Consider the following 25,382-nt stretch of genomic DNA (forward strand, 5'->3'; position numbering starts at 1 on the left):
TACCTATTTATAAACTCATCACATCGAGGAGTGCATCCAACTATATAAAGTACATTAGTAATGATCTCAAAAGCTGGAGTATGTATGGTCATCATGAACAAACATTAACATTAGCCTTAAGCATCTCATGTTGACAACCTATACAAAAGTTTATTTATAGATAAGGTAATTTATAGAAATATTTTGTTAACTTGTTGTTTCCAGAGTTAATGCTTAAGTTTGGGGTTTTTTAATGGTAATGCTGGTTATGCAGTAAATATTACCTTTATATATATCCCTTGAGCAATGTTAAGGCTTTATCTGGGCACACTCATACATATTCGTTCAACCCGTAGCTCTTTAGAACTGTGTAAGATTTTAGATGTTTTATTTTAGGATCTCAGTTTAACACCACAATCCCAGATTAATGTGCTAATTAAAAACTCTCAAGTCTGCATTGTACAGATCCCCTATTTAATGTTTGCCTATAGCGTATTAGGGGAACATGGAGGCTGGACAGGTGATCTGTGCTGACTTACAATGCACCAGTGCAACTACAGAGTCTGGTGAAGGAACATGACCGCAAATGGCTTCCACAGCTTATTTTGCTATATTAAAAATATCGTTAAACTGACTAGCCAGAGATAGTTGGCAACTGAACCAAAGGAGTGGGCAAAACAGCTAAATTCTCTTAAGAACACTGAAAGTGACATTCCTTAGAAGTACAAATGTACAATTACAGCTGTTCGGGCTGCCCTGCAGCAGCTTATTGGGGATTTTCATTGTAGGCCTCAAAAAGTCCAACCAACAGCAGATGATCCAGCAAGGGAAAGGAGAGAGAACTAGAACATATTACCAAGACACTAGAAATGCACCCTATAGTGTATACTGGAGACAGTGTGCTAAGGAAACTCCTGCTTGTTGTGTATTTATGGATTAGATACTTAAGGAAGGCTGGGATTCCTATTAAGCTCAAGGGACGGGCAGCGCGAAGAACAGAGTTAGAACGTGGCGATGGCTCCATATAGACACTAAACGCTATAACCGCATACAATCAGTTTGTTTAAAGGCAGCTGTATTACTCCTTCCCTAAGACACCTCCCCTGGGATGCTCACAAAGTGAGCCAATAATTATGGGGAAACAGCTTGCTGAACCATCAAGCTGTAAACCCTACACAGTAACTGCATTATTTTATTGATGTTGCTTTTCCCCTCAGCCCGTCCCTCCCTACTCGGTTACACAGCTTGTTGTTACATGTCTAGAATTAGACTGTAAGGCCTTCAGGGGAGGGACCATTTCCTCTTCGTACCATGAAGCATCAGCATGCTTGGGGCTTGTCTACACAGGGACAGACAGGAAAGTTAAGATGAATTAACTAAAGCTGTGGAGTACAAGCTCATTATCCCCTGTGTGGACCTCTCAATCAGACATAAAAGGACTTGAGCTCACTCTAACTTAATTCCCTGAATGAAAGCATGCATACAGAGGTTAAAGCAGGGATCTCAAACTCAAATCACCATGAGGGTCACATGAGGACTAGTACATTGGCCTGCAGGTCGCATCACTGACACCTTTTCATATAAAGGTACAAAAGCCGCCTCCTCCCCCTCCCGCTGCCCCTGGCCCCACTCCACCCTTTCCAATCCCTTCCCCAAAGTCCCCACCCCAACTCTGCCCCCTCCCTGCCCCTATTCCAACCCCTCCCCCAAATCCCTGCCCCTTCTCCCCTGAGCACACAGCTCCCCGCTCCTCCCTCCTAGAAAGCGCTAAGCACCACCGAACAGCTGTCTGGCAGCGGGAAGCACCTGGAGGTGCAGGAAGCACCTTGGCAGCCACAGGAAATAACTCCGAGGGGGAGCTTGACGGGCCACAACAAATAACGCCGCGGGCTGTGTGTTTGAGACCCCTGGGTTAAAATGATTTAACATCACACCTTTAGTTAATTCATCCTAACTTTCCTGATCATCCCCATGTAGATAAACCCTTGAGAACTATAAAAATTACCAGCAGCTAAAATACTCAGGATAATCTATTTCCTGCTTTCAACCACAAAATCAGCCATCCCGGGGCCACCATTACTGAAGAAAAATGCATACAGCACTCCACCTTATCCACCCTGCTAGGCCGTTCATTTGCCTGTAGGAACCCCAGCATTCCACAACATGCACAAAGGGATGGGCGGCACTCAGAACATGGGGTGGCTGCATATCAGTGCTAACACTATTATTGCTTACAATTAGTTTGTTTCAAGGCAGACGCACTACTCCCTTCTCCAGACACCTCTCCTGTGATGTCCTGCAAAAAGCAACCTTGGAAAAATCTACTCTCCCACCCTGCCTGTTCCAATCTCTGCTTGCCTGGGCTAACTACCTTTTATTTATTTTATATATATATATATATATATATATATATAAACACCGAAGAGCAAGGTATCTGGAATTCCATTCATTCTCCTGTTCATCATCAGATTTCATCAGCATCTATAAACCTGAACAAAGACACACTGTAAATAAAAAGCTTCAGACATTAATGTGTACCTCATATCAACTCCAAGAGAAGGTTTGCACTGGCTTTCCTGCGTCTAGTATTAGGTCCCCACTAAGAATCCTTACAGCAGCCTCGGCACAAAGCATATCTATCCTTCCCCTCCACCTCCCTCACGAACAGGGATTACAAATGACTAGCTTACTCCTCAGTTACAACAAATAATGGTAGTCAGCCCAGGCAAGCAGAGACTGGACCAGGTAGGATGGGAGAGTAGATTTTTCTAAAGTTGCTTTGCAGGACATTTTGCCAAGTCTAGTTGGTTAATAAAGGTTTCAAGTTTATTACACTGTAACGAAGGATGGCCAAAGAGAACCCACAGAATTGTACAGTACTGCGTAGGACACCCATCTACAACACTTTCCACCCAGGACCTCAAAGTTCTTTACAAATAATGAATTAGGGCTCAACACTCTGCTAGGTGGATATCCCCATTTTACAGGTGGAGAAAGTGAGGCACAAAGAATAAGTGACTTCCCCAGGATAACACAGAAAGCTGGTAGTACTGCCAGGACCAGGACCTGGACCCAGCCCAGTGCTTTAAGCACAAGACCTTTCTTCCTCATTCAGAATAACCTTCACCTTTAATAGAGGAGCAGTCTATAATCACAGACCATGCACCACCTTGATTCCTAAGCAGCTACCTGCAGGTCTCAGAACTGAGGGTAGCTGCAGTCTGCTCTTCCTGGTAAGTTGCAATACAGCCCACATTTAGACAAGATCTGGGCATTCCATGTCAGAAAGCTCCAACTTTTCCCCATGTACCAAGTCACTGCATCATCTGAGCTCCTTGCAAGCATTCATAAATGTATGCTCAACACTATCACACGGGGACCCCTAGTTTAGAGATGAGGAAACCAAGGCATGGAGAGTGAGGGGCTAGCCCAAGTTGTCACAGTAAATCCAGAGCTTATGGGTTCAATTCCCACCTCCACCAGAGACCCAGTTCGTTGTCTCAACCACAAAGTCACCCTTTCCCTCAAATTCAGCCAGGCGGCTAGAGAGATGTATGACACACCTCAGGGAAGAGGGCATACAAGAGGAATAAAAAAACATATGCTCCTTGTGGCACTATTTAGATGCCTTTGCCAGCACAAGCAAATCAAGCAACAGCAACTAAACCGCATAAGCTCCACTCAAGAGAACATTAACAAGCAAGCACCGATTTCACTCTGTGGGTCTCTACAGATACAGGAAGACCTCTTGCTATTCATGGCTGTTTTCGTTTCTCCCAAAACATTTTAAATGCTCCTAATTGAATCTGCCCAGGGAATTCCACAGCTACCAAAGCGCCAGACTGGCTTGCACCAGCCTTTCCAAAAATCACAATCATGTTTGCTTTGCTAGCCTGTAAAAGCAGCAGTAATTTTGTGGCAATCCAAAACCTTGAGTGCCCTCATCAATAATGGGACCATTGTGCGATGCTGCCAAAGCTCCCACAGCATGGCAGCCAGCAGCAGCTTGTCCTGGTTTACCTATTCTCTGCAGGGAAGGAAGTTAAAACTCAATTATTTCGTCTTCTTTTAGGGAAAAAAATTCTAGGGCACCAGACAAACACGACTGGAAGAGGGCCCAGAGGAGGGAAAGTGGCAGTTAGTTTTAGAATCAGCATCTGACCCGTATTCCCACAACACTTTTCTCCCAATGAAGCCTAATACCTACAAAGGCTCAGAAAAGAAAGCCAGTTCTTTTGCAGGCACACATACCAAGGCAAGAGCCATCGGTTTATCACCAGTCATTCGGATTCAGTTTAAGTGCGTACCCACACATTTCTGCTAACAGATTTGCTCCTAAGAACACTGCTTCCTCAGAGCAAGCAGCCATTTTACACGATCCCTTGAGCCTGTAAACCTTACCATGAATGACAGAGTTGCACATGAAATAAACCTCACAGTAACATAGCTCCCTTCCTTGAGACAGCACAGCTCTGCCATCTTAGGCTACTCTCACATTAGCAACAGTGTGCAGCCGAAATTATTAGGGTCTGATCAGCAAAGTGTAACATCACCAAGGCAATGACCTTTGCATTTAAGCTCTTGGCTAATTCAAGTCTCTCACTCCTACCATTTCAAGGCTTTCAGCTCACACTCTGCTTCACAGCTCAGCTCTGTGATTAAATGCGAGTCATATGAACCTTCCAAACACCAGATTGGGAAGGAGAATTAAAGCATAGGGTTGCCAATCCTCCAGGATTGTCCTGAAGTCTCCAGGAATGAAAGATTAATCTTTAATTAAAGATTGTGTCATGTGATGAAATCTCCAGGAATACATCCAAAATTGGCAACCCTATGTCTAAATTCCTCTAACCAGCCAGCCTGTGCAGCATAGAAACTGTAAGCTGAGGAATGGCTAGGCCGAAGTCCATTTTGTTTTTCCTCTTGCTTGCCTGAAGAGGCCAGAATGGTTAGCATACCCCAGGAAGATCAACTATCCCAGCTCAAAGATAGATTTGAATGAACTGACAGGGCTATCGAACTCTTTCACTTCTCAGTCATCCTCAGATCTAGAAAGTGATGGGTAGCCCTGCCTTACACGTGAAGCCTCAACAGCGCCAGAAGGTCAGTGTCCCACAAAATGGACACTGGCTATACTGAGGCCACTTACAACTGTCTGCAGATTAGCACACGTTCCTGCAGCACCATTACAAGGAGAAGTGTATGCTTTGCAGAGCGAAGAGAGAACTGCCTGCTTGCAGAAGAGGTGATAAAATAAAAAGCAGATCTGAGTCTTGTCAACACCACACATATCCACACGTATTTTACATAACTGGTCCACATAATGCCCTGGAGTTTCTGGCACCTCCACTTGTGCTGTTTCAATGAAACCCTCACTGTGATGTGAGTCTCTGTGTGGGACATGCAGCTGGCAGCGAGCCCGCGATCACTGCTTTCCACCAAGCCCAGCCACCAGCACACTCAGGTGGAAGAAAGATGGGTTTTTGTTTTTTACGAGTATTTCTGTTTCTATTCCATAGAAGTTTGCCTTCTTTCTCTGGCCTGGCGCTATTTCAGGCTAAGGGACCAGTCACTGGAGCCATTCAATGGGATCAAGTTATTTCACTAAGATTCAAAACAGGGTGGGATCTTCCCTGACTAAAACAAGGTACCCCTCCCTCCATGGAACACAAGTCTCCCAGAGGGAGCAAACAAACCCTGACCAGCTGACAATCCCCAGGGAGAGGCACTGTAGCCTGCTCCATTCAATAGGAGTTCAACTAGATCCCTGTTTTCTTCTGCAAAGCCCATTCCTCCCCAGAATGTTATGTATTTTGGGAGCTGGTGACCAGGAGCCGTGGAGTGGGAGGGAATACACCCTGCAGGAGGGTGAAGTGAAGTTGCCTTGACTTTGGTACCAGGTGACCTAGAAAAAGCAAGGAGCACATCTCAGATGCTATCTGGGGAAAGGCCCTTCGGGAGCGACCATGGGAAAACACCTGCCCCCTTAGTGATCAGCAGACTGAGGAAGAAATGACTCACTTCATCTTCTCTTTGAGAATCACTTTGCTCAGTAGCAGAGCCTAGTCCTCAAACCTCAGAGAGGCAGAGGAAGCGATAACCCAGAACAGGGCTGGACAAGGATACAGGGCTGGAGGCTGGGTTTGGTAAGGGGAATCGGAGGCAGAGTGCAGGTGTGAAACAGAGGCCTTGGGCAGGCTCAAGTGCACAGTCCCCAGAGCAATAGGGGGCTCCCCTCTCCCCAGAAGCAGCGTTGCAGTGTGATGGTCCCATTCCCTGGAGAATGGAAGCTAGCAGACCAAGGCCGTGGGCAGGGCTAGACACCATGAGGGGGGTGGAGATAAGGTCTTCTGGGTACAGGAGGCGTCAGCCCTTGGCAGAGGGGTTCTGTAGAAGACTGAGGCTTGTCTAGATCCAGGCACACCATCCAGAGGATGCCGGGGGAGGTCCTGCTTGGGAGAGGGGCCAGGAAAACAGATGCTATGGGCAGATCCATGCAGTGGTAGCAGAGACGGAGAAGAGGTCCCAGGAAGGTATATAGTGGACTGAGGTCCCAAGGGTGGGTACCTGGTTGAACAAGATCATGGGCAGGTGCAGGCAATGCTGTGCAGGGGTATGAGAATAGGGGATCAGATCTGAGGATACTTGGTAGATGAAGCCTTAGCCAGATCCAGGAATACTGTGAAGGGAGGACAGGTAGAGGGTACCATGTAGACAGAAGCATTGAGCAGTCCCTCAGGCACACCATGCAGGGGAAGGGAGGGTCTCATCCCAGCCGGGATAAGGTCCAGGGGGCCAGTACCAGGTAGATCAGCCTTGGAAGGTCCATGCACACCATACAGAGAGGTTACAGAGGGTATGGGGGAGTCCAGGGATCAGTGCGGTGGAGGTTCCCAGGGGTACCTGGTAGACCCAGGCCTTGGACAGGTCCAGGCACACCGTGCAAGGTGGTAAGCTCCCATGGGGAATCCTGAAAGGATCCTGGGGTGGGGGGATGCGGGTAGCTGTTAGACTGAAGCCTTGGACAAGTCAGTCATGCCATGCAGGGTGGGCATGTCAGCAGGAGTGTCCTGGAGATCCTGGAACTGGTAGACCATGGGTGGGTGATCCCAGGGGAATCGGGGTGGGACGGTGGTACTGGTAAACCACAAATGGGGGATTCCAGGGGAATCAAGATGGTATTGGTAGACCAAGGCCTTAAGCAGGTCAAAGCATAAGGGTGGGAGGCCCTGGGGAACAGTACCTAGTACACCAAGGCCTTGCGCAGGTCCAGGCATACTGTGCGGGGAGGTCCTGGAGGTCCCAAGGGAGTTATGGGGGTCCCGGGGGGTGGGGATAACTGCGAGACCGAGGCCTTGAGCAGGTCCAGGGACACTGTGCGGGGGAGGGGGGGATGTACCTCGTAGACCAAGGCCTTGGGCAGGTCCAGACACACCGTGCAGGGCAGGGTGGGGTTTGGGGAGTTCCAGGGGGGCTGTGGGGGATTGGGAGGGTCCCGGGGGGCAGTACCTGTTGGACCGAGGCCTTGGGCAGGTCCAGGCTCACCGTGCGCAGGAAAGGAGTTTGGGGGGCTCCGGGGGTGTTGGGGGATAAAGGAGGACGGTACCTGGTAGACCGAGGCCTTGGGCAGGGCTAGGCACACTGTGCGGGGCAGGGGAGTTGGGGGGTTCTAGGGGACATGGGGCCCACAGAGGTGTTGGGGTACAGGGGGCAGTACCTGGTAGACCGAGGCCTTGGGCAGGTCCAGGCACACCGTGCGGGATGGGGGAGTTTGGGAGGTCCCAGGGGGGCAGTAGGGGATGTGGGGGCCCCAGAGGGGCTCCGGGGGGTTTGGAGGTACAGGGGGGCAGTACCTGGTAGACCGAGGCCTTGGGCAAGTCCAGGCACACCGCGCGGGGCAGTAGGGGATGTGGGGGGCTCCATGGGGGATTTGGGGGTACAGGGGCAGTACCCGGTAGACTGAGGCCTTGGGCAGGTCCAGATACACCGTGTGGGGCGGGGGACTTGGGGTGGCCCCAGGGGGGCTGTAGGGGGCCCCAGGGGGGTGGGGAGGTACCTGGTAGACCAAGGCCTTGGGCAGGTCCAGACACACCATGCGGGGTGAGGAACTTGGGAAGGGTACAGGGGGGCTGTAGGGGGCCCCCGGGGGGGGTTGGGGGCACAGGGGGTACCTGGTAGACCAAGGCCTTGGGCAGGTCCAGGCACACCGTGCGGGGCGGGGCAGTTGGGGGGGCCCTGGAGGGATGTGGGGGGCTCCGGGGGGAGGTACCTAGTAGACCAAGGCCCTGGGCAGGCCCAGGTACACCATGCAGGGTGGGGCAGTTGGGGGGCTCCAAGGATGCGGGGGGCCCCGGGAGGGATGCGGGGGCTGTACCTGGTAGACCAAGGCCTTGGGCAGGTCCAGGCACACCATGCTACGCAGGGGAGGTGGGGGGGCCCCCAAGGAGGTGGGGGGGCCCCAAGGAGGTGGGGGGGCCCCCAAGGAGGTGGGGGGGGCAATACCTGGTAGACCGAGGCCTTGGGCAGGTCCAGGCACACCATGCTACGCAGGGGAGGTGGGGGGGCCCCCAAGGAGGTGGGGGGGCCCCCAAGGAGGTGGGGGGGCCCCCAAGGAGGTGGGGGGGCCCCCAAGGAGGTGGGGGGGGCAATACCTGGTAGACCGAGGCCTTGGGCAGGTCCAGGCACACCATGCGGGTCGGGGCAGTGGAGGGGCCCCAGGCGGGGTTTGTGGGGCTGGTACCTGGTAGACCAAGGCCTTGGGCAGGTTCAGGCACACCATGCAGGCCGGGGGAGTTGAGGAAGGCCCGGGGGGGGGAGGGGGATGTGGGAGTGCGGGGCAGTACCCTGTAGACCGAGGCCTTGGGCAGGCCCAGGCACACCATGCTAGGCGGGGGAGTTGGGGGGCCCCCCAAGGGGGGGTGTGGGGCGGTACCTGGTAGACCGAGGCCTTGGGCAGGTCCAGGCACACCGTGCGGGGCGGGGCAGTGGGGGGGACCAGGGGGACTGTAGGGGATATGGGGGGCCCCGGGGGGGTTCGGGGGGGGCGGTACCTGGTAGACCGAGGCCTTGGGCAGGCCCAGGCACAGCGTGTGGGGCGGGGCAGTGGGGGGGCCCAGGGGGACTGTAGAGGACATGGGGGGCCCCGGGGGGCAGTACCTGGTAGACCAAGGCCTTGGGCAGGTCCAGGCACACCGTGCGGGGCGGGGCAGTGGGGGTGCCCGGGGGGACTGTAGGGGATATAGGGGCCCCGGGGGGGTTCGGTGGGGGGGCGGTACCTGGTAGACCGAGGCCTTGGGCAGGTCCAGGCACACCATGCGGGGCGGGGCAGTGGGGGGGGCCCAGGGGGACTGTAGGGGATATGGGGGGACCTGGGGGGGTTCGGGGGGACGGTACCTGGTAGACCGAGGCCTTGGGCAGGTCCAGGCACAGCGTGCGGGGCGGGGCAGTGGGGGGGCCCAGGGGGACTGTAGAGGACATGGGGGACCCCGGGGGGCAGTACCTGGTAGACCAAGGCCTTGGGCAGGTCCAGGCACACCGTGCGGGGCGGGGCAGTGGGGGTGCCCGGGGGGACTGTAGGGGATATAGGGGCCCCGGGGGGGGTTCGGTGGGGGGGCGGTACCTGGTAGACCGAGGCCTTGGGCAGGTCCAGGCACACCATGCGGGGCGGGGCAGTGGGGGGGGCCCAGGGGGACTGTAGGGGATATGGGGGGACCTGGGGGGGCGGTACCTGGCAGACCAAGGCCTTGGGGAGGTCCAGGCACACCATGCGGGGCGGGGCAGTGGGGGGGGCCCAGGGGGACTATAGGGGACATGGGGGGCCCCGGGGAGGTTCGGGGGGGCGGTACCTGGTAGACTGAGGCCTTGGGCAGGTCCAGGCACACTGTGCGGGGTGGGGCAGTGGGGGGCGGGCCCAGGGGGACTGTAGGGGACATGGGGGGCCCCGGGGGGGGGGCGGTACCTGGTAGACTGAGGCCTTGGGCAGGTCCAGGCACACCGTGCGGGGCGGGGCAGTGGGGGGGGCCCAGGGGGACTGTAGGGGATATGGGGGGACCCGGGGGGCGGTACCTGGTAGACCGAGGCCTTGGGCAGGTCCAGGCACACCGTGCGGGGCGGGGCAGTGGGGGGCGGGCCCAGGGGGACTGTAGGGGACATGGGGGGCCCCGGGGGGGTTCAGGGGGGCGGTACCTGGTAGACCGAGGCCTTGGGCAGGTCCAGGCACACCGTGCGGGGCGGGGCAGTGGGGCGGGCCCAGGGGGACTGTAGGGGACATGGGGGGCCCCGGGGGGGGCGGTACCTGGTAGACCGAGGCCTTGGGCAGGTCCAGGCACACCGTGCGGGGCGGGGCACTGGGGGGGGGCCAAGGGGACTGTAGGGGATATGGGGGGCCCCGTGGGGGGCGGTACCTGGTAGACTGAGGCCTTGGGCAGGTCCAGGCACACCGTGCGGGGCGGGGCACTGGGGGGGGGGGCCAGGGGGACTGTAAGGGACATGGGGGGCCCCGGGGGGGGGGGCGGTACCTGGTAGACCGAGGCCTTGGGAGGTCCAGGCACACCGTGCGGGGCGGGGCACTGGGGGGGGGGCCAGGGGGACTGTAGGGGACATGGGGGGCCCCGGGGGGGGGCGGTACCTGGTAGACTGAGGCCTTGGGCAGGTCCAGGCACACCGTGCAGCACAGCACCGAGTACAGCCGCTCCTCCAGCTTGACGCTGCCCTCGGCCCCGCCCGCCCCCGCCACCTTCAGCCGCTTCTTGGGCGGCGCGTCCGGGTCGGCGGCGGGCTCCGCGTGCGGCCGAGCCCCGCCGAGCAGCAGCCCCGGCTCCTCGGGCCCCGCCGCCGCCGCCGGCCCCGCCGCCTCGCCCAGCCCCGCGGAGGAGGAGGAGGCCGCCGCGGAGGAGGAGGAGGCGGCGGCCGGGACCCCGCCGCCGGGCTCCCGCTCCTCCGCCCCGGACATGGCGCCGCCCGCCCCGCGCTGCTGCCGGCCCAGACTCCGCCGCCGCCGCTTCACCCCGCCACCGCCGCCGCCATCTTTGCTTGCCGCCGCCTCCTCCTCCTCCTTCCCTCGTCCGCCCCGCCCCTTCCACGCCTTCCGCCAATCACCGCGCAGCGGGGGCGGGCCCGGCGCGCCACCGACCTACCAGCACAAAGGTCGTCGCCCCGCCCCTGGGGAGGCCCCGCCCCGCGCCCACTGGCTTTTTTTCAGTGAAAATTTCACGAACCCGGAGAAGGGAACAAAACAGCGGGGGCGGGGCCAGATGGGGCGGGGCTCGCGGGAGGGGCTCGGTAGGGCGGAGCTATAAGGTGAGGGGCAGAGGCTAGAGGGAGGGGCTAGAGGGGAGGAGGCCGAATGGGAGAGGCTAAAGGAGAAGGGGAGGGGCTAGAGGGGAAGGGCAGAGGCTAGAGGGAGGGGCTAGAGGGGGAGGGGCGGGGCTAAAGGGGGAGGGGCTGAATGGGAGAGGCTAAAGGAGAAGGGAGGGGCTACAGAAGGGAGAGGAAGGGCTGAAGGGAAGGGGAGGGGCTAGAGGGAGGGGCTAGATGGGGAGGGGGAGGGGCTGCAGGGGAGAGGCTGAATGGGAGAGGCTAAAGAGAAGGGGAGGGGCTAGAGGGGAAGGGCAGAGGCTAGAGGGGGAGGGGGCGGGGCTAAAGGGGGAGGGGCTGAATGGGAGAGGCTAAAGGGAAGGGGAGGGGCTAGAGGGGGAAGGGAAGAGGCTGGAGGGGGAGGGGCTAAAGAGGGGGAGGGGCTGAATGGGAGAGGCTAAAGGAGAAGGGGGCTGGAGATGGGAGAGGAGGGGCTAAAGAGAAGGGGCGGAGCTAGAGGGGGAGGGAGAGACTAGAGTGGAGGTGGGGCTGGAGATGAGAGGGCAGTGCCGGGAAGCAGGGGGTGCTGGAATGGGCAGGTCTAGTGAGAGGGGGAAGGGTACCGTAGGGTGGGCAAAAGGTGGGAGGGAAGGGTGGCAAAGAGTAGCTGGGCAAGGGGCTGCAGAGCCTGCAGCAGGCACAGCAGAGACCAGATGACGATGGCAAAGCACCAACAAAGACATCCGACCCCTAGGGTTCCCAACTGTCTAATCACAGGTTTCAGAGCAGCAGCCCTGTTAGTCTGTATTCGCAAAAAGAAAAGGAGGACTTGTGGCACCTTAGAGACTAACCAATTTATTTGAGCATGAGCTTTCGTGAGCTACAGCTCACTTCATCGGATGCATTAAGTGGAAAATACAGTGGGGAGATTTATATACACAGAGAACATGAAACAATGGGTGTTACCATACACACTGTAACCAGAGTGATCACTTAAGGTGAGCTATTACCAGCAGGAGAGCTATTCCTACCTACATGCCTCCAGCTTTCATCCAGACCACGCTACACGATCCATTGTCTACAGCCAAGCTCTACGATACAACCCCATTTGCTCCAACCCTCAGACAGAGACAAACACCGAGAAGATCTCTATCAAGCCTTCTTACAACTACAATACCCACCTGCTGAAGTGAAGAAAGAGATTGAGAGAGCCAGAAGAGTTCCCAGAAGTCACCTACTACAGGACAGGCCCAACAAAGAAAATAACAGAACGCCACTAGCCATCACCTTCAGCCCCCAACTAAAACCTCTCCAACGCATCATCAAGGATCTACAACCTATCCTGAAGGACGACCCATCACTCTCACAGATCTTGGGAGACAGGCCAGTCCTTGCTTACAGACAGCCCCCCAACCTGAAACAAATACTCACCAGCAACCACACAACAGAACCACTAACCAAGGAACCTATCCTTGCAACAAAGCCCGTTGCCAACTGTGCCCACATATCTATTCAGGGGACACCATCATAGGGCCTAATCACATCAGCCACACTATCAGAGGCTCGTTCACTTGCACATCTACCAATGTGATACATGCCATCATGTGCCAGCAGTGCCCCTCTGCCATGTACATTGGCCAAACTGGACAGTCTCTACGTAAAAGAATAAATGGACACAATTCAGACTTCAAGAATTATAACATTCAAAAACCAGTGGGAGAACACTTCAATCTCTCTGGTCACTCGATTACAGACCTAAAAGTGGCAATTCTTCAACAAAAAAACTTCAAAAACAGACTCCAACAGGAGACTGCTGAATTGGAATTAATTTGCAAACTGGATACAATTAACTTAGGCTTGAATAGAGACTGGGAGTGGATGGGTCATTACACAAAGTAAAACTATTTCCCCATGTTTATCCCCCACCCCACCCCGCACTGTTCCGCAGACGTTCTTGTCAACTGCTGGAAATGGCCCACCTTGATTATCACTAAAAAAGGTCCCGTCCCCCCCGCCTCCCCTGACCACTCTCCTGCTGGTAATAGCTCACCTTTCCTGATCACTTGCTTCCAGGAGCTGCGTGGAATCAGGGCAGGCAGTGAGCCTGCCTTAGCTCTGCTGAACCGCCAACCGGACTTTTAATGGCCTAAAATCTCCCAGACTGGCTTCAGAAGCCTCCGGGAGCTCAAGCCTGATTCCAGGACACATCTGCCCAATCTGGGAGGGTTGGCAACCCTAACCACCACCCCCTACCTTTTTTGCATGGTATTTCATTTCCTTTCCCTGCTCTCCTCCTTCCCCCCTGCAGTACAGTGTTGGGAAGGTACTTACCATTCAGGCTGACAATAAATGGGTGCTTTCCATAGGGCCTGCTCACCCCCACTCGGTTACTGGGATCAAATCCCTCCTGGCTGGAATAACTAAGCCGAGAGCTGAGCTGGTGGGATGGGGGGAGCCTGGCCCTACAGCGCCACACTGGAGAGCCTGCAAGATCCACTCTGTGAGCTGCTTCCAACCTCATTAAGATGTGGGGAGACCTTGAGAAATGCAGGTGGGCCGGGAAAGTGTCCCTGTCCTCGCCCGCTCTCCCCAACACAACGCACACCTGGCTCCTGCCCTGCCAGAACTGAGGTCTCCTGCAAGGCGTGCGAGGAACCAGGCCAGCTCAGAAATGCTGTCACTGGAACTCCGTTCAAGCAGCGAGATGCACTTTCTGATCCCGCCCTGGCACCTCCATCCAGCCCCTGCACGGACAGCGGCATTGGCTGGGTGGGATAATGTCACGTCTGAAGTTCCTTCATTTCCACTGAGCACCAAGCTGGGAGGAGGAGCTGCTGTGAAATCAGCTGGGCCTGCTGGCTCCCAAAAGCCTCCACCTGGACTCCCCCAAGCCACTTACCACACGCACTGGCTGCCCAAAGCCTGAAGTCAATGAGAAATATCCCATCCGGTCCTTATTGAGCGAGAGAAGGCTGGAACCAAGGAACTGCCCAGGTAGTGATTCCTACAGCACACGAATAAAGCCATGCACACTTATTTTTAGGGTGACCTGCTTCCCAGCAATGTGTCCCTGGAATTAGCTTGGCTCTCCCAGGGACACAAAACAGGAGTCAGACCAGCCCAAAGAAGCCGGACACTCTTCAAGCACTGGCCTTATCCCAGTCTAGCTGGGTGCTTCTGAACTGAATCCCGGGGAAACCACTAGCAGCACTGAGACTTAAATGGTCATGGTTATGCTGTGGAGTTCCCCGAAATGGATGGAGGCTCCTCTCCAGCTGGATTCTGCAGACTCTGGGGGTAGCAATGCATGGGGATCCCATTTGCAAGTGGATCTTGTGACCCTAGCAATTAGAACGTTAGGGGTTGCAAAGGAAAGCTTAAATTCTGCAGTAAGTGCTCGAGGCCGTGGAGAAGTCCAACCAGCGCCTGCTACCATGCTGCAGTTCAACCCCTGGGGCCTAAGTGATGGACTGGAGTGGGTCTCTTCTGAGGATCTGCTGGGGTATCTCATCTCCTAGGTGAATCTCGTTTCACAGGGCAGTTTGGTTTGTGAAGCTCAGGAAGTAACTTCCCCTGCAGTGGTGAGAGGACACTCCCAGTGTCGATGCACCAGTGCAATGCAGCTAGCCTAGGGGTCTGCACTGGGGCAGCTGCATTGGCAAAGCTATACCAGTGGCTAAAATCCCCAGTGCAGACAAGGCCTTGGCTAACAACACTGCTAGCTGTAACAGGCCAGACCTTTGCATGTTGCTACATGTCCTGCCTTTGTTTTGCACAGCCCATGCTGGATATGTGCATGGTGAGCTGTGGGCAGGAAGGTGCAAGTGGCGTGTTAGAAGCTGGTCTGGGCCCCAGGAAGAATAATGGCCATTTATGCCTGACTAGTGTTTTCTCTGTGACCGTTCTTTGGGCAAGGACACACAGAAACCAAAATCCCCAACCAGCTGCAAAATAGCAGCGACCATTCTAACACGATGCATTTTTAGTCTTTCAGGAGCTGTGTGAACAATGCCCTATTGTTCCTGGCTCATTTGGATGCTCTTGTGCTTGGAGATGATATTCCTTTGATGTTGAATTCTGGAGGAAAAAAGGGAGAGTAATTTGCATATTAATTACACTTATCTAGTCAGCAATCCAAATCTCATTTGGGATTGGGCCCGTTTTATACTAGAGTCGCAGAACCAAACAGGAAATGATTGTCATTCTCCTGGCCTGCAGCGGTAACAGAGTTGCTACTTTTAACTTTCCAACAATTCCTGGCTCTTCTCAGTCTGTAATCATCCGTCTGGCCGACATGCAGGGCCTGGTTCTCCTCCTAAAGAAGAAAGAAATGGCCCCAACCCTGAAAGATGCCCAAGGACTTCCTCTGTTCCTGTGGACTTTGCAGGATCAGGCCCAAAGACTTGGAATGTTATTTTGTGTTAAAAAGTGACCAGCAAACGATTATTTTGAAACCTGTCCTTGTGCCTTTTGTGCTTCTTTATAATGGGGGGGGGGGGGGGGGGGAAATGGTCTGAAGGATTTAATTTGTTAATATTTTCTGTTTACCTTTAGAAATATCAGGTCTACCCTGGTTTTGCTGAAGGATGCAATTGGGGATGGGGTTGGGGAATGAGGGGTGTCTGAAGGCTGTTACAGTGTGAGCCCTCACTCCCTAACTGACAGAATGATCTGGATCACTTGATAAATTGGGCGCAAGCAAACAATATGCACTTTAATCTGGCTAAATGTAAATGGAACTATGAAGGGTTTCCCCCTTTAGGATGCCACCTGATGTGCTGAGATACCACTGAGCCTGCCTTTTATGCCAGCCTGGGCACCCTTTTTACCTGTCTTGCTGAGCCAGGCTATTAAGCCTCCTCCAGCACACACACAGGCAGGGCCACACTGAACTGCAGAACGACACAGACACTGAGATCAGTTCTGGGAAGTCTCAGCTTAAGGGACTTGCCCCAGAACTCAGGTGTCCACCTCCCTTGGAGTGCAGACCCAAAGGTATATTATGAAATCTGCTTCCTTCCTCAATGTGGAGGAAGGTATGCATAATCAAATACCATTTATTTCAGTATTTTTGGATGTTTTCTACATTTTCAAATATATTGATTTCAATTACAACACAGAATACAAAGTGTACGCTGCTCACTTTATATTTATTTTTATTACAAATATTTTCACAGTAAAAAACAAAAGAAACAGTATTTTCAATTCACCTAACACAAGTACTGTGGTGCAATCTCTTTACCATGAAAGTTGAACTTACAAATGTAGAATTATGTATAAAAAAACTTGTATTCAAAAATAGAACAATGTAAAACTTTAGAGCCTACAAGTCCACTCAGTCTTACTTCAGCCAATCGCTCAGACAAACAAGTTTGGTTACAATTAGCAAGAGTTAATGCTGCCCCTTTCTTGTTTACAATGTCCCCTGAAAGTGAGAACAGGCGTTCGCATGGCACTTTTGTAGCCGGCGTCACAAGATATTTACGTGCCAGATGCGCTAAAGATTCATATGTCCCTTCATGCTTCAACCACCATTCTAGAGGACATGCAGCCATGCTGATGATGGGTTCTGCTTGATAACGATCCAAAGCACTCACATATGTTCATTTTCATCATCTGAGTCAGATGCCACCAGCAGAGGGTTGATTTCCTTGTTTTTGGTGGTTCAGATTCTGTAGTTTCCCCATCGGAGAGTTGCTTTTTTAAGATGTCTGAAAGCATGCTCCACACCTCGTCCCTCTCAGGTTTTGAAAGGCACTTCAGATTCTTAAGCCTTGTGTTGAGTGCTCTAGCTATCTTTAGAAATCTCACATTGGTACCTTCTTTGTGTTTTGTCAAATCTGCTGTGAAAATATTCTTAAAACGAACATGTGCCAGGTCATCATCCGAGACTGCTAGAACATGAAATCTATGGCAGAATGTGTGTAAAACAGAGCAGGGGATGTACAATTCTCCCCCAAGGAGTTCAGTCACAAATTTAATTAACGCACTATTTTTTTAAAGAGCATCATCAGCATGGAAGCATGTCCTCTGGAATGGTGGCCAAAGCATGAAGGGGCATATGAATATTTAGCATATCTGACACGTAAATATCTTGTAATGCCGGCCACAAAAGTGCCATGGGAACCCCTATTCTCACATTGTAGGGAGAATGGTCACTTTGGATGAGCTATTACCAGCAGGATAGTGAGTTTGTGTGTGTGGTTTTTGGGAGGGGGGTGAGGGGGTGAGAGAACCTGGATTTGTGCAGGAAATGGCCCAACTTGATTATCATGCACATTGTGTAAAGAGTTGTCACTTTGGATGGGCTATCACCAGCAGGAGAGTGAATTTGTGTGGGGGGGTGGAGGGTGAGAAAACCTGGATTTGTGCTGGAAATGGCCCAACCTGATGATCACTTTAGATAAGCTGTTACCAGCAGGACAGTGGGGTGGGAGGAGGTATTGTTTCATATTCTCTGTGTATATATAAAGTCTGCTGCAGTTTCCACGGTATGCATCCGATGAAGTGAGCTGTAGCTCACGAAAGCTCATGCTCAAATAAATTGGTTAGTCTCTAAGGTGCCACAAGTACTCCTTTTCTTTTTGCGAATACAGACTAACATGGCTGTTACTCTGAAACCTCTCACTTTCTGGTGACATTGTAAATAAGAAGAGGGCAGCATTAACTCCTGTAAATGTAAACAAACTTCTTTGTCTTAGCAATTGGCTGAATAAGAAGTAGGACTGAGTGGACTTGTAGGTTCTAAAGTTTTACATTGTTTTGTTTTTGAGTGCAGTTATGTAACAAAAAAAATCTACATTTGTAAGTGATACTTTCACAATGAACAAGAAATAAGTTTATTAAGTACAAAAGGTGAATTTTAAGTGAGTATAAGAGAGAACAAAGCAGATTACTGAGCAAATGAAACAAAATATGCAAGCTAAGCTCAATATACTTAAGAAACAGGTTACAAAATGTAATTTCTTACCCTAAATGTTATTTTAGGCAGGTTGCAAAGTTTCTGTGGTTTAGAGTTCCAGTTATATTCCTTTTCAGACTGGACCCCGTCTCAATCTGGACTCCCCCTGACCCCGCCTTCCCTTCAGGTGTCTTTAGCAGTCATAGAATCATAGAATATCAGGGTTGGAAGGGACCTCAGGAGGTCATCTAGTCCAACCCCATGCTCAAAGCAGGACCAATCCCCAACTAAATCATCCCAGCCAGGGCTTTGTCAAACCTGACCTTAAAAACCTCTATGAAAGGAGATTCCACCACCTCCCTAGGTAACACATTCCAGTGTTTCACCACCCTCCTAGTGAAAAAGTTTTTCCTAATACCCAACCTAAACCTCCCCTACTGCAACTTGAGACCATTACTCCTTGTTCTGTCATCTGCTACCACTGAGAACAGTCTAGATCCCTCCTCTTTGGAATGCCCCTTCAGGTTGAAAGCAGCTATCAAATCCCCCTTCATTCTTCTCTTCTGCAGACTAAACAATCCCAGTTCTCTCAGCCTCTCCTCATAAGTCATGTGTTCCAGTCCCCTAATCATTTTTGTTGCCCTCCGCTGGACTCTTTCCAATTTTTCTGCATCCTTCTTGTAGTGTGGGGCCCAAAACTGGACACAGTACTCCAGATGAGGCCTCACCAGTGTCGAATAGAGGGGAATGATCACGTCCCTCGATCTGCTGGCAATGCCCCTACTTATACATCCCAAAATGCTGTTAGCCTTCTTGGCAACAAGGGCACACTGTTGACTCATATCCAGCTTCTCGTCCACTGTAACCCCTAGGTCCTTTTCTGCAGAACTGCTGCCGAGCCATTCGGTCCCTAGTCTGTAGCGGTGCATGGGATTCTTCCATCCTAAGTGCAGGACTCTGCACTTGTCCTTGTTGAACCTCATCAGATTTCTTTTGGCCCAATCCTCTAGTTTGTCTAGGGCCCTCTGTATCCTATCCCTCCCCTCCAGCATATCTACCTCTCCTCCCAGTTTAGTGTCATCTGCAAACTTGCTGAGGGTGCAATCCACGCCATCCTCCAGATCATTAATGAAGATATTGAACAAAACTGGCCTGAGGACCAACCCTTGGGGCACTCCACTTGATACCAGCTGCCAACTAGACATGGAGCCATTGATCACTACCCGTTGAGCTTACAGTCCATTCATCCAGCCCATACTTCTTTAACTTGCTGGAAAGAATACTGTGGGAGACAGTGTCAAAAGCTTTGCTAAAGTCAAGGAACAATACATCCACTGCTTTCCCCTCATTCACAGAGCCAGTTATCTCGTCATAGAAGGCAATTAGATTAGTCAGGCATGACTTGCCCTTGGTGAATCCATGCTGACTGTTCCTGATCACTTTCCTCTCCTCTAAGTGCTTCAGAATTGATTCCTTGAGGACGTGCTCCATGATTTTTCCAGGGACTGAGGTGAGGCTGACTGGCCTGTAGTTCCCCGGATCCTCCTTCTTCCCTTTTTTAAAGATGGGCACTACATTAGCCTTTTTCCAGTCGTCCGGGACTTCCCCCGATCGCCATGAGTTTTCAAAGATAATGGCCAATGGCTCTGCAATCACAGCCGCCAACTCCTTTAGCACTCTCGGATGCAAAGCATCCGGCCCCATGGACTTGTGCTCTTCCAGCTTTTCTAAATAGTCCCGAACTACCTCTTTCTCCACAGAGGGCTGGTCACCTCCTCTCCATGCTGTGCTGCCCAGTGCAGCAGTCTGGGAGCTGACCTTGTTCGTGAAGACAGAGGCAAAAAAAGCATTGAGTACATTAGCTTTTTCCACATCCTCTGTCACTAGGTTGCCTCCCCCATTCAGTAAGGGGCCCACACTTTCCTTGGCTTTCTTCTTGTTGCTAACATACCTGAAGAAACCCTACTTGTTACTCTTAACATCTCTTGCTAGCTGCAACTCCCACTGTGATTTGGCCTTCCTGATTTCACTCCTGCATGCCTGAGCAATATTTTTATACTCTTCCCTGGTCATTTGTCCAATCTTCCACTTCTTGTAAGCTGCTTTTTTGTGTTTAAGATCAGCAAGGATTTCACTGTTAAGCCAAGCTGGTCGCCTGCCATATTTACTATTCTTTCTACACATCAGGATGGTTTGTCCCTGTAACCTCAACAGGGATTCCTTGAAATACAGCCAGCTCTCCTGGACTCCGTTCCCCCTCACGTTATCCTCCCAGAGGATTCTGCCCAAGAGGTCACGCTGGATGACCCCAACGGTCCCTTCTGGCCGTGGAGTCTATGACTCGATGAACAGAAGGAGTTGGGCTTCCTGCCTCTACAAGCTGGTTAGTCATTGGAGTCTGACTTTTGGGAGCTCTGCTAACAAGGCTTCGTTATTCCTCCTCCATTTAGTGCCACTGTTTGGAACTGATATTCCAGACATTCCTTTTATAATAACGAAAAAAACCCACCAAATAATCACCCCCAAAGTGTTTGAAGTAGCCAAGCAAATAAGGACGCAGGCTCCATTTCCCCATCCTTACAGGTCACCTTTATGAGGGACTTTCACAATGAATCCAACTTTGAGTTTGGCAGAGGAGGCATGGCCTTGGGTTTAAGGATCAGGACACACGGTGAACTCATGGCCCAATCCTGCACCCCTTGAATGGTTTAGAAGTGTCCATCTACGTTCACAGGAGCAGGGACAAGGCCTAACTAGCATGATGCATGCCTCAGTTTCCCCCTCTGTAAGGTGGGATGATGATACTGTCCAGCTCCCAGGGGGCTGAGGGTGGATGAATTAGCCCATTAGGCACTTTGAGATCCTTGGGTGCCAAGGAAAGGAGATGGTTTATGGGGTTAAAAACGGAAGATCCGTGGTTCAAACTGCCAGGCTCAGCGGTCAAATGTGCTGGTGCAGCGAATGCTGAGACTGGTGACTCAGAACATCCCGCACCCCGGTGGTCCCTGCTGTGGGATCAGCACCGGCCCAGTCAGCTGGCATGAGACGAGCCTCCAATCCAGAGAGCTGGTTCCACCGCAAGTGTCTCCGGAGATGGGGCGCAAGAGGAAACGCAGTGGGAAAAGTTCAGCCCAGGGATGCTCTCGGGGAGCTGCCCGTCCTTGCTGTGACAGGGATGGCAACGCCCCGCAGCACAGGTGCTGACTTCTGGTTTGGCTGTCGGGTGCTCCCAGGGATGAGCTGCCAAAATCTTAACCACCGGTTCCCTCCTCACCCCACGAGGGGGTGGTGGCCCACGCCCGCCCCCCAGGACTCCTGCCCCATCCAACCCCGCCGCGTTCCTTGAGGCCCCTCCTGAACCTCTGGCCCATCCACCTGCCTCCCCTGTCCCCGACTGCCCCCAGAACCAGGCAGGAGGGTCTCGTGGGTCACCATAGTGGGTGCCCACCCCACCCCTAAGAGCCAGACGCACCTGCTGGGGGGTGAGGTGGGGAGTCCCGGAGGTGCTCACCTGGGGCAGCTCCCAGGAAGCATCCGGCAGATCCCTCTGGCTCCTAGGGGTGGGGGAGCGTAGCTAGGGGAGGAGCAGGGGGAGCAACCGCTCCCCCCACCGATCACATCAAAAGTGGCGTCTTAGGCCGGAGCCCCCAAGGGGAAAATTTGGTGGGTGCAGAGCCCCCACCGGCAGCTCCCCGCCCCACGCCTGGCCGCAGCTCCCCTCCGCTCCGACTCCACCTCCCTGGGCCTGAGCGCGAAGCCACCGCCTGCTTCTCAGCCCTTCCCGCGCGAACAGCTGATCCGCAGGAAGCCGGAGGTGGGGGAGAAGCAGAGGGGGGCGGCGCGTTCAGGGGAGGAGGCGGAGCGGAGGCGAGCTGGGGCCAGGTGTGGGGCGGGGAGCTGCCGGTGGGGGCTCTGCACCCACCAAATTTTCCCCGTGGGGGCTCCAGCCCCGGAGCACCCCCGGGGTTGGGGCCTGTGCCTCGCCGTGTCTTGGGGAGCTCTTACTGTATTACGTTCCTGTATCATTGTGGGCCAGGGACTGTCTGTAATTCCATGGCGGGAAATCGACCACAGACCTCTGGGAACTCAGAGCAGCAGGGGTGACTGGGGAAATTCACTCAGGTTGTGACACCGCCAGAGAGAGAGGCTCGCGTAGGCTGGGTCAGACTGGATTCTCCCAAGACCAGTAAAGAAAGGCCAAAGTTTAAAGGGACTCAGGGCCTGCTTTCTGCTCCAGCCAATGGGCGGGACAGCTTTAGGGGAGAGTCGGAAGGAGGGATGCAGGCCCGAGCCCGAGGCTGGAGTTGGGGTGACCTCTGGAAAGCTTTTTAGAAGCTACTTTTTAAAATGTTTTCTCTGTCATGCTTCCACCTGCCCAGAACTGTGCTCCCTGAGGAAGGGCTGGGTGGGAACTCGTAACCAATGGCTGCTAGGCCGTTTATCGCTTTGGAGAACAAGGCAAAGCCCAGAAGCTGGCCTGCTCGGGCAGTCTGGCTTGCTGGGGATATCGCAGTGTAGGCAGGGAACTGTGCAGCCTGGAAAACCCCCTGCTCAGAAGGAAGAGAGACAGGTGACGATGGAGGAGCTGGGAGCCTAGAGCGGGTGCCCTCCAGGGACCACAAGGGGGGAAACACAGCCCTGAACTGTGACACTTGCATCCTGGGCCCAGGAGGCTCCTGGTTCATCGTGTGCATGTTTTCCTTGGTCCCTCAGCTAGGCTGCTGACCAGGTTTCACAGCTGTAACAATGACACTCATACCAGGCCGCCTACGGAGACCAGACCAAAGAGCCCATTTCAGCCTGGACCTGGCAGGAGGAGCTTCACGAGAGCCCCACAACTCGCTCCCTCCGCTGATCTGAAATAGCTTGGACTATGTGACACGGACACCCTGCCAAAGCCACCTGTGAGGCAGGGCTTTGGAGAGGGCCGAGGGTTTGCTGCCCGCATCGATGTGAGGGTGGAAAGGAGTCTTGCTGGAGGTGACTGGCTGGCAGGAGTTTGCCCTGGTGCCGGCTTCTCTTGCAGTATTAATGGCAGCTTAGAGCGGCTGAAGCCTGGCTTGTCTGGGTGTCTCTTGTATAATTATTTAAGCGGGAACAAAACAAACTCTGGCCAAGACATTTCACTTCCCTGTGCCTCGGTTTCCCCGTCTATGAAACGGGGATGACAATCTCACCCAGGTGGGATGGGAGGGAATGTTTTCAAGCGCTGGCAATAGCCATGCCCAAGGAGCCGCAGAAGGCAAAGTCTTATGTGTCCCTTTGGCCTTAAATGTGTTTTCCATTGAGTGCCCGCTTGCTGAGTGTACGCCACCGAGCCCTGGGGCAAGGGCAGAGCCTGCACGCACGCTGCCAAGCACGCAGCACACTGCCAGGGCCCAGCAATCACTGAGCCCCCCAAACCATCCCGTGACCTGCTAACTGCGGCACCCCCGGGGGGAAAAGCCAAGTCTCCCTGCAGACCCAAGGGGCTGCTTGGAACCAGCTCAGGCCTGCCCCATGCTGGCGAGCAGCAGCAGGACACGGCGGAGGGGGCTGTGGAAATGGCTCTCTGCGGTGGAGGTTCGGAACCAGCCGCCTTCCCCCGTGCCACCAGGAGCAGGACGGTCCTTTCTGCGCCCCAACACCTGGCTCCTCACTCCTGGCTCACCAGCAGCTTCTCAGGGGTTCCAGCGAGGAGGAAAGTTGCTCCCCCTGTCCTGCTGCAGCAGGAAGCAAACTGGGCCAGGGCACAGAAAGGAGAGAAGCAGGGCTGCTTCTGAGAAGGGGGGAACAGGCCACGGGGGTGCCTTGGAACCAAGAGTCTGGTCTTGGAGGGCCACTGATGTTTCTTGTCTGGCCTCAGTCTCCCGGCCTGTCGTGTTTTGTCCTCATTACCCCACCCCTCAGGAAAGCCTGCTGCAGTGCAGGGCTAGGTTCACACCAGCAGGCGCATCTGCAGTGTACCTTTGTCACCCCAAAGACCGTCGCAGACTCAGGCTGCATCGCCAGCCACGGCTCTGGCCAGCTTCGCCCGTCACTTTGGGGTACGCTCATTTATTCGGGTTACTCTTCTGGGGGCAGGGGGATGTCTGTACTTCTATCCATGTACTGCTTGCGTCACTTGTGTTCTCACACGGCGCTCTGCTTCTCCCTGCTGCAAGTCCCCTTCCAATGGAGCTGTCCTGCCGGACCTCGGTTCCCAGGGCTGGGTTCCTCCAGCCCCAGAATCAGATGAGCACACGCAAGTTAACAGGGCGCATCTGAGAGGACAGAGTTAATCAGCATGCCCCAGCTGACCCCTCATATGCCCCTGCACTCAGCAGGCCGGGAGCAGCATTTCCAAGCGGTCGCCCACACGTGCCATGGGCACCGCACCGGAACAGAGCCCGCCGGAGCAGGCTGGGCCGAGCAGCACTTTCAGTCCGCCACATGCCCCTGGCCCCAGCAGACTGGGCCGAGCAGCACCCCCCAGCTGCTGCCCTCCTATGCCCCAGGTTCAGCACGTCCCTATCCCCACTTTCCCATTACCGTTCTTCTGCTCATAACCCACTGGAGGAGCAAACCCCACAGGATTGTCGGGCGCTGCAGGGATCTGTAGCTTAGGCACGAGGAGCGCTGCTGCAGAGCGAATGAGGAAACCAAAAACACCCATGAGGGGGATGGGGGGGGAGAGAGAGAGAGAGAGAGAGAAGCAACCAGCTTAACCATGAAAGTTATTTATTGCCAGGTAATAACCATGGGGAGCCACACAAACAAAACAGGGATACTATTAAATCTAACAAACACAATTGTAAAAGTCAGGTTTAGAGACCTCTAACTGACCCCACCAGTCAGGGTCAGGGGGCTGCACCTAGAGCGAGCTGGGTTCTTGCCACTCCGTGAAGCTGGACTCGATCAGGCGGTCCCAGGTGGTGGTGGTAGCGGAGGGTCCAGAGAGCTGGAGACAGGCACAGCCCCCAGCATGATCAGTCAGGAGAAGATGAAGTCCCAGTGGAACTGACGCAGATTGTGGATCCAGGCATCAGAGCACTTACTTGAGCGTGGACAGCGGTTTTTGTAGAGAAACGACAACGGTTCAAGGGAGAACACTAGATTTGTTGCCGTGTAAACAAGGGAGGTCGTTTTGTTCAGGCTAGATCAGGGGAGCTGATCATCCCTGGCTATGGGCAGTGTTCCTTCGAGGGAGCTCCCAATGCAGTTAGGCAGCTTCAGTATTTTGGATACC

General features: G+C 53.8%; 1 protein-coding gene across 5 annotated transcripts in view; it reads right to left on the minus strand.

The window, feature by feature from the left end:
• The window catches only part of ZFTRAF1 (zinc finger TRAF-type and ring finger containing 1), a 40,120-nt gene extending 29,155 nt beyond the window's left edge, over positions 1 to 10,965 (minus strand). The window contains exon 1 of one of the 5 annotated variants that reach the window (XM_077809674.1): positions 10,607 to 10,965. In XM_077809674.1, the coding sequence (XP_077665800.1) occupies positions 10,607 to 10,930 (324 nt within the window). In that variant the 5' untranslated portion in view covers positions 10,931 to 10,965. Of the gene's footprint in view, positions 1 to 7,585; positions 7,605 to 7,696; positions 7,732 to 9,824; positions 9,857 to 9,937; positions 9,973 to 10,606 lie in introns of those variants that run through there. The other 4 variants (XM_077809677.1, XM_077809676.1, XM_077809678.1 and 1 more) reach the window with 4 other exon arrangements.
• Positions 10,966 to 25,382: the final 14,417 nt, after the last annotated feature.

Source organism: Eretmochelys imbricata, chromosome 2 (genome assembly GCF_965152235.1).
Source record: "Eretmochelys imbricata isolate rEreImb1 chromosome 2, rEreImb1.hap1, whole genome shotgun sequence".
NCBI classification, from domain to species: Eukaryota; Metazoa; Chordata; order Testudines; family Cheloniidae; genus Eretmochelys; species Eretmochelys imbricata.